Source organism: Phalaenopsis equestris, unplaced genomic scaffold, assembly GCF_001263595.1.
Source record: "Phalaenopsis equestris unplaced genomic scaffold, ASM126359v1 Scaffold000552, whole genome shotgun sequence".
In the NCBI taxonomy this organism is placed as follows: domain Eukaryota; kingdom Viridiplantae; phylum Streptophyta; class Magnoliopsida; order Asparagales; family Orchidaceae; genus Phalaenopsis; species Phalaenopsis equestris.
The window spans coordinates 3,043,185-3,052,418 of NW_018164992.1; the positions used below are offsets into that span (position 1 = coordinate 3,043,185).

The 9,234-nt window shown below is 34.1% G+C and overlaps 1 protein-coding gene across 1 annotated transcript in view; it reads right to left on the reverse strand.

The window, feature by feature from the left end:
• Nucleotides 1–7,625, reverse strand: part of LOC110029235 (protein CASP) — a 43,458-nt gene extending 35,833 nt beyond the window's left edge. The window contains exons 1-8 of the mRNA XM_020731428.1: nucleotides 7,395–7,625; nucleotides 3,838–3,948; nucleotides 3,509–3,687; nucleotides 3,154–3,303; nucleotides 2,754–2,848; nucleotides 2,542–2,651; nucleotides 2,317–2,411; nucleotides 1,719–1,774 (exon numbers count right to left, since the gene is read on the reverse strand). Of these exons, the coding sequence (XP_020587087.1) occupies nucleotides 1,719–1,774; nucleotides 2,317–2,411; nucleotides 2,542–2,651; nucleotides 2,754–2,848; nucleotides 3,154–3,303; nucleotides 3,509–3,687; nucleotides 3,838–3,948; nucleotides 7,395–7,476 (878 nt within the window). The 5' untranslated portion in view covers nucleotides 7,477–7,625. The remainder of the gene's footprint in view (nucleotides 1–1,718; nucleotides 1,775–2,316; nucleotides 2,412–2,541; nucleotides 2,652–2,753; nucleotides 2,849–3,153; nucleotides 3,304–3,508; nucleotides 3,688–3,837; nucleotides 3,949–7,394) is intronic.
• Between the last annotated feature and the right edge of the window lie 1,609 nt (nucleotides 7,626–9,234).

Genomic DNA, 9,234 nt, shown 5'->3' on the forward strand with positions numbered 1-9,234 from the left:
GAAAGTGAAGTTGAACAATAAAACGGCCGACAGAAATAAAATTGTAAGAAAGCAAATGCACGCAACAAACAGTTCAATGCTCATTCATATAATGCTTTTTTATGTTTATTTATTGACAAAATTCTAAAAGCTCCTCATATAAAAAACTTAAACGCTTTTCCACTTGTTCATTTATATTCTATGTTTGTAAGCATCCTCATATGTTATTTAAAAAGTAGTTCTCTTCGAAATAGATGAATTATTTAATTAATGATGCTTTAGTTGCTTATTTGGCTGCTACTTCTATTTTATTGTATTAATTTTATCATTATTTTATATACATTGTAGCTTATGTATATTACTAGAGGTTAATAAAAATATCAAATAAAAAACTGCCTATTTATTTTGTTATTAATATTTAAGCTTCACTAAACAACTTAATTAATATCCAGTGAATTACGCCAATTTTGATTAAACCAAAAAAATCCAATTATGTACGGTAAAAAACTTGCATGTTTAAGTCAGTAGAATCAAACATGTAATTAATTAGGCATGATTAAAGCACAACAACAGTTCAAATAAAATAATAAACCTAATAAAAAGTCTGAACAAATTTTATAATTTGAGTCACGTCCAAACTCAGCTCAAACTCAACAGGAAACTAAATAAACAAGCTTGAACAAGGCAATGCTATACTCAACGCGATTTATTTACAGCCCTAGAGTGAATTTATGAGTTGGCTATCTTCAAGTGGGAGTTCCTACTGAATTTGACTTGACTTCTAGATATTTTTTTTTCCTTGGATCTACAAGTAAAGATCAAATTTGTAGTATGAAAACAAGTTTTAAAGAATGAAAATCTGAGTTCACGCTACCAGAACTTCCTTTACTCCAATACCCATTGGTTTCCCCTCTCCATCTCTATTTTTGATGACCGGTCAACATAGTAGCCATCTCCAACACCTACAACCACATGAATTCAATCTGCAACAGCTGTACACTGCCTACAACGGCCATCTTCACCTTCTACAGTCCCTCAATCTAAAACCATCCCAGCCACTCAATCTAAAACCATCCCAGCCACGGGAAACCTATTCCAGCACATGTACAGCGGTTATTTGCTCCCTGATTTGTTAAAAACAGCAAGGTTTCTAGATTTTGATAACAATGAGAAGGTAATTATACCTTGAGGTATTTCATAGAACTTAATTCCCTTTATCCTAGTTATTTTATATGTGTTCCAAAAATCATTTGTATACCCAAATCTGAATCATTATATAGCGACCAAAATTTGGCAAAAATGAGAAGGCAACAGACTTTCTGTCCCCGCCAAGGTTTCTCTATAAAAGAAATGAGAATGATTTTTAAGCTAACGAGTGTATAAAATGCTCATCTGATATCTGAACATCCTGCCTGAAGGAGTTAGAACTTAAACATTCAATAGACTAATGGAAAATCCTAAACCTTACAGCATAATAAGTTTCAAATTCAGGGTGTAGAGGTCTTCTATTGAAGTATAATGTTTAATTGAAGAGGTATTTCTCGCAAAAGCTCTACATTAATGGTCAGCAACTCTAGAGAAACTCATTGCATTTCAACAAAAAATTTAATAAGAAATATAAATGTTTTTTATAAACAAAAACTAAGCTAGCAAACGCTATACAAATGCTAAGCAAATACTTAATTCTGCATAGAAGACAGTAACAAGCTTGGAAAGCAACAAATGGTATCCAAAATTACCTTTGCTTGCTTACACTTTCTTCATTAACTGACTGCAACTGAGAGCGCAAAACTCCCTGCAAGGATGTCCTCCATCAATTATTGTCAACCATTCAAAATTTTAACAGAGAAGATGAAAAAACACAAAGATATTGATAACGATAACCATTATATAGAATACAAATGATAAAAATTTAGTTCAAATTTAGTTGCAGTTCTGCCAATGATTTAAAAAGAAATTAAATGAAAGGAGTTGTATAACGTAAAGTCCAGCTTATGTTCTTTTATTTATAATGTCTTGAATTGGCATCAGCATAATAAGCCAATGCATGGGGTTGACAAAATAAGCTAATATTACAATAGATTTAGGATTCAACCTTCCAAGTTAACAAGTCTAATTGAATAACTCATTTTCAGTTCAATAAAACTGTTAAAAACAGTTATCAAACGCCAACTGGATAGATATAGACAAATAAAAACGGTCATTTAGCAGATGATTAATAAATAAAAAACAGAAATATAACAGTAACCGGAAAATCATGGAAGGTGATAAATAAGAAATCCCGCATTCATGTATATGAGCTTAATATGATAAATCAAGATGGGGGAGGGGATAAACCTTTTCTCTTTCAATACTTTGTAACCTTGCTTGTGCTCGCTCAACCTCATCCATGAGAAGATCGAGTTCTGCTTGCTTTGCAGCTCTTTCTTCCTCTACAATGAAAGTTTGAGGTTTTATTTTTTTCGCTAAGCATGCCTAAATTCATTACAGATTCAGCCGGATTAAAGAATAAGAAATGACAGAGCGCGCTTTAATCCATTAATGCTCCGAAGAAATCTTTACCAGACTGGGCACGGAGTTCAAATAACTGACTTTGGGCAAATTCATGTATCTTCTGCATATTTGTGACACTTTCCTTGGCTTGTCGTAGTTGTTCTTGTAATAGATGTTCCCTGTTATAGTGACAGTACACAAAAAGTCTAAGGCGCCAGAGAGTAAAATGGAAGGCCAATCCTTGGCAAGCTTAGCCTTTTTTTTGTTAAATACAGAACTACCTTTCTTTTAGAACCTCCAAAGTTTTCTCATGCCGATTTTCTTCAGCCAGGCTTCGCTGCCTGATCTCAACAATCTCCTTGACCTTCTCTTCCATCTAAGTACCCATTAAAAGATCATATTTTCAAATCACACGACATAAAGATGTTTTATATTGGTTGTAGATAGCCTTTATTCTTTAATGTAAATGTTGTTTGGATGCAATATAATATTACCATCCATGTAATCTTCATGCTAGAAATCCACAATGAACAAGGATTTCCCAAATCAAATTGATTCATTCCAAGTTAAAATATAACAATCAATTGTAGGTTACAAATAAATCAAAAATAATAGTTGCAGAGAAAGTGGTAACCAAGAAAATAAGTTTAGCAAATGCGTCAAACATGAAAGCTACCTAACCTGTTGCTCCAGTTGCCGATTCCGCTCTTCAAGTCGTCTTATTGTAGCTTGTTGGTTCTTTAAATGTGTTGCTTCAGTCCTATATTCTTCTAATTCAAGCTTCATTTTTCGATTTTCAGACTCAAGTTCTGATAGTCTTTGCTCTTGCTCCTGTAGCAATCAAGAGAGGAGAATAAAAGAACTTATTCACATTTAATCAGATGATTGAACATGAGAATAGACTATTAATGTTTAGTTCATATTCATTAACAAACACAACTCAAGGTGCTTTGGACATGTCTCAGTGCAAATAAGGATGAAGGTTTACAAGTCAATGGGAAAACAAGAAAGGAAACGCTAAACCATAACACTTAACTGCAATAGAAGAAAGAACGGGATAAGGATCTGGGGCCTCATAAAGTTTCTGATAAATGTTAAGGAAAGCATTTTCTCCAAATTTGGCTCTTTTAGTTAGATTATCAACTTCTTCCTGATAGCCCTTCAGTAAGGAGTTAAACAAGTTGAGTTTTTCCTCTGATGATGCCTTCTTGAAATCTGTAAAGAGGTAAAATTTGATGAAGTCAGATTCCTTGGGAGAGTAACGGCTCAAAGTGCTTTTTACGAGAAACATCTAAGTACATAATTACATAGTCCCTACAAAAAGAAAGAGTGCAAGATACTTATAAAAACATGTCATTACCATACCTCGAGTGTTCTCTGCAAGCTTCCGCCTGTTCTTCTGAATAATCTCCTGGTTTTCAGCAATCCTGAGCCCCTGCTCATCAAGAACACTTCTTTCTTTTTCGAAGTCGAAATCTGCAATTTAAAAGAGTTTTGGTAAAATAAAAATACTTATGGTGATCAAAGAGCACAAAGAGAACCACGTAAATAGTTCAATGGACAAATGCAAAGTATGTCTGCATCATCTATTGAATAAATAAGAAAGTTATAGCTATTAAAACATTATGTTACATATATAGATGGAAGGACAGTAAAGACACTTGTTGAACGTATTGTCGTGCAGTTAATATACTCTTTAAGATTTCAATATACAAATGGCTAAAATCTTATGTAATTAGTCACGCAATAAAGTTAAGCAGTTGATACCAGCATAAAAACCTGCAACATAAAAAATCAATAAAAGAAGTTCGGTCTATGCTTAGAACAAATGAAATATTGTCATGCAAATAATGAGGTTGTCAATAAGGCCGAGATTTGTTTCCGGGAATATGCATTTGCATTAACATATCAAAAGGGTTATAAAAAAACTATTTTGTATGCGTCTATGATGTACAAAAAAAGAGAACTGTCATCTACAAGTATCATAGAAAGTTTCTTATCAACATAGATGCATTAAAACAAAAGAACCACTAAGGGCATGCTTAGCACAAATATGAGCAGCCTTGTTACAAATTTTGTGGCGTATGGAAAAATAAAACTTGTTTAATGTTTAAAAGAAAAGCAAATTCCAAAGCCGCCAAGAGTTGTTTGCTTGAAATGTGCCTTTTGCATTACTATGACATAGAGGATTACAAAAAGTACAAAAGGGGCCTAACTTGACAAAACATGGGCCCGATCAAAATCAATAAAAGGAAAGAGGAAGTGGGAGGAGTCCACATTCCTCAAAAAAAAATATCAAGTAAAGCACTATGGGTACAAACATGTGCAACTCTATTTTTCTTTCTATCTAAATGTTGAAAGAATACTTGTTTAAAAGCAGTCAAAAAAGAAATAGCTTCAACGTATTGCGGTTTGGTCATCCAAGCCTTACCTGAGCTGGCTTGTTGTTTCCAGTAAGAACGAAGAAGCCAGTTGTTGTACAATGAAAAATGCGGACAAGTATTTATGAAAATAGCTATAGAGAAGTAGTTTATTGATTAAATGATTAGGCTTTTAGAAAATATGATTGTATACAACAAAAATGCCAACATGAATCTCAAAGGGATCGAGCGGCTATGAATGGAGACCCAAGCAATCGAAGTTCAAAACTAAAGACCAGGATGTCGACTAGCCTTGCAGTCGACCGATTACACAACAAAATCGACCGACAAACTTATCGACCGACAGACCTATCGAACGACGGACCTCTTACCGAAATCGGTCGGTTTCCTTGATGATAGATTGATCCCCTCGATGGAATCGATCTGATATATGCGGTCGATTGAAATAACCATCCAAGGCCAAAGCATCTGGCGGTTGATAACATTATATTTATTTTGTATTATAATGTATTTTTCACATAACAAACACGTCGATTCAGTTATTTGGGCGATTATTATGATTGTTCTCTCTTTTGCGTAACTGTACTTTTAGACTTCTATAAGTAGGAGGTTAAGACATAAATGAAGGGACTTTCCACACACTCTCTATATCTCTCAACTCTGACTCTTTTCTCCCCTCTCAGCTTTAAATCTCGGGGCATGTATTCTGAATGAAAAGTTAGGATTCAACAATGGCATTGATAACCCATAATTAAGGAGGTGCTTCGCCATACATCAAATTTGAGACCGAGTTTTTTCCATGAAGTGGAGAATAATGAAGTTTTTAATTAATATTTGTACTGTTTCTAGACCAAAAATTACCCATAACCTTAATTAATTATAGTTCCCAAGCATCAATCACCTCATTACTGAGACGTAGTTCAATTTGGTGTTGCAAAAGGCTTAAGATGGACTATTTTGAGTGAGCAAAAGATGTGCTGGTAAGAGAATCCTCTTACTTAGATAAATGCATTCCCAATATAATAGGTGAGTGATTCTCGAATTGTTATAGGTGGTGAGCAAGTTTCCATGATGTTGGGTGAGTCAATCCTCACTTCTCATATAATTTCTCCTTCAGATAAACGAAAGTTCCTCTTCCCACATGTCCGCATGTTTGCAATTATGCTCTTTTTTCTTGCCAACATCATTAAAGATTAAAATTTATATTTTGAGAGTGAAACACTAAGGATGCAAAAACCAAAGGACACCAGAAAATCATCTCTATATATGCAATTCATTGTTTCAGTTATATTCCTAAGTTAGCATTCAATGAAACTCTTATCTCAGTATAATATTTGTAGGGTTTTGTAGATTTAATTTCACTGTAGAAGGCAATTCTCTAAACCTGTTGCTTTTTTGAGGATGCAATTCAACATATTGGCTCGATGTGGCCATAGGCATTTCATTGCTACGAAAACTAGGCCTCAAGCTATGAGCTATGGAATTAGAATTTTGAATTTCTCGAGAGTGTGTGGAGGTTTGCATTTGAGGTTTTTTTAAACCTTGTGAAGTTCGTTGCTTGATTTTTAGTGGATGGCCAATTCAGCAGTGCCTCACATTTTTTTTCCATTCTATTTTTTTATCTGACCTATAATTTATTCCAATGTCGTGCAGAATTTTAGATGTTTGTGTACTTTTCCTTGGCCTGAGAGAGAGGTCTTTAGTGATTTTCACCATGGAAAAGTTTAGAAGGCTGAACTTTGAAAGGCTGTGCTGAAGTATATTGGGCTCCTAATCCTGCAAGGAAGGCATGTTTTTTGGAAATATGTGGGCTAATTTCATATTATACATAATATTGCCTTTTGACAGTTTTTGACTGAATTTTTTTCTACAATAGGATGGAAAAATGGAGGAGAAATTTATGATGGAACTCTAACTCTATTCTCAGGGACTACATCATGGAATGATTTATATTGAGGCTTTTTGAAAACAACCTTCCAGCTGAGCTTTCAAAGCTGTCCATTGTAGATGGATCTTTAACATATTATCAAAAAAAAGGAGAGGCACAGCTGAATCGTCCCTCTGCTAAAAATCAAGCATCTAACTTCACAATTTTAAAAAGCCCAAACGGAAACCCCCACAGACTCATCAGAAATCGAATGTTCTAATTCCATATCATAGCTTAAAGCCTAGTTTTCGTACCAATGAAACGTTGAATTGCATCCTCAAAAAAGTAACCGGTCGAGAGAACTCACTTTTACACTACAAAACCTAAAACCAAACCACCGTCAAATATTACGATTGCTTCGTCGTCCAGAGCGGTTCCTACCAGATCCAAGGTAAACATTAGATCATACCTCAACGCCTTGCACCGAAGAGCACGCTACCCGAACTGAAACAGATCATAACCCAACTAACACCAAGATCCTATCTACCAGAAAAAGCTCCGCACAGTAACTCTACTTGGATTTCCATTGTTAAGAATTCTAAATTTAAACTCAATTTGGGTGCGCATGAGATTGTAATCAATGTCGGAGACAGTTTGATCCGGATTCAAAATACCTTTCCAGAAGCTGCATACGACGGCAATGGGTGAGGAGGTGGTTGCTTTCTCTCTCTCCGATCCCGCATGGCTCGACTCCATCGCCGCGAGGGAGCAACTCGAATTCCGAGACTGCGATTCTCTCCTCTCCTACTGTGAATTACGCGAGATCGCTTCCGTTGGGGTTACGAAGTGCTAATTTCTTCTGATAGCGGCGGAATTGATTTCACCTTAAAGCCGACCACCCTAGCATTGCTGCTGGATCAACTTTGGCTCATAATGGAATCGAGCTGGTTCATTCTGGTTGGGCTAGATCGAAATTCATTGATGAAAAATAACTAACAAAATTTACTTAATCATATAATTCATACAAATATAATTTTAAAATAATTCAATGAGATAAAGAGTAAAATTATTTGATATTACTTATAGATTGACAATATTTTACACTTATGGATTACAATTATATTTTAATGATGCATACCTTAACACTTACTAAAATTATTTTTTTCTTGCAACATTTTATATCATTTTAATTGAATATGAATTTGTCCGAGAGCCACGTCTCAAAATAATAAAGCGTAAGCTGGAGAGAAAGAGGCTGAGAGAACAACAATGAGAAGTAGAAATGTTGTCTTATTCATAAATTGATATTCTACTTACAAGAGAGATGATACAATAAAGTGTTATTAGACTATATGCATCAAATATTTCTTTCATGTGAAAGAGAGAAATATGATTGGATGTTGTTTGAAATTTTTAATGTTCAAAATGAGCTCGTGTTCAAAATAGCTAGTGAATGCCTCTTGTCCGCTTTTGGCTTAACTTATGTTCAAATTGTTGGGATTTTTTCTTTAGAATTCCCAAATTAATTAAAACTCTAAATTAATTTCAATACCCTTTGGAATTCCCAAATTAATTTCAATACCCTTTGGAATTCCCAAATTAATTTCAATACCCTTTGGAATTCCCAAATTAATTTCAATACCCTTTGGAATTCCCAAATTAATTTCAATACCCTTTGGAATTCCCAAATTAATTTCAATATCCATTGAAATTCTCAAATTAATTTCAATAACCGTTGGAATTCTTTGATGTTTTTGAGAGAAATAATTTTCAGAATGTGGTTCATATAGTGTCTAAGTTCAACAGATGAATTTAGTAACATTCCATAATGTGGTCACATCCATTGAACTCTGTGATGGGCAGAGTACTATAAATTAGATGTGATGTTTGCTGTTTTGGTCCCTAAGCTTGTTTCTCTTCATTTTATTTGCACCATCGGTTTGTGAGTGAGAAAAGCTTAGAAGATCTATAACAGAAAATTTATCGTGTGAGTTCAGAGTTTCGACTCTGTTCGTTTAAGTTATGGCTGGAGGTATGTATGATCCTATCTCGTTTCCGCTTATCGATTTAAAAATTAATTTTGTAAATCGAATATGGTATTTAGAATTTTTTTTACACAAATATGCTTGTATTAGCTCATGTTCGATTTTATTTTGAACTACACATACTTCCTTATTTTAATTATTTCAGTTCATAATAGCTTATGTTCAATTCCATTTTGATGCACACAACTTACATAATTTATTTATTTCAGACCCTCAATAAAAATATTGTTTTAAAATATTCCAAATTAATAAGAATTATGATTTTTTTTTCGCTTACTATTCAATTGCTTCGAATTACCGTCCATTTTGCTTCGAAAATTTCAGTGCTAAATCGAAAATAAGATTACGTTGTTGATCGATATTATCCGCCGCAGAAATTAATGTAATCTGATGATAATATGTATCGTTACATGTTTTCAGACACAATTATCGACACACGTGTGCACTAAACAAAGCTGATGTTACTGCG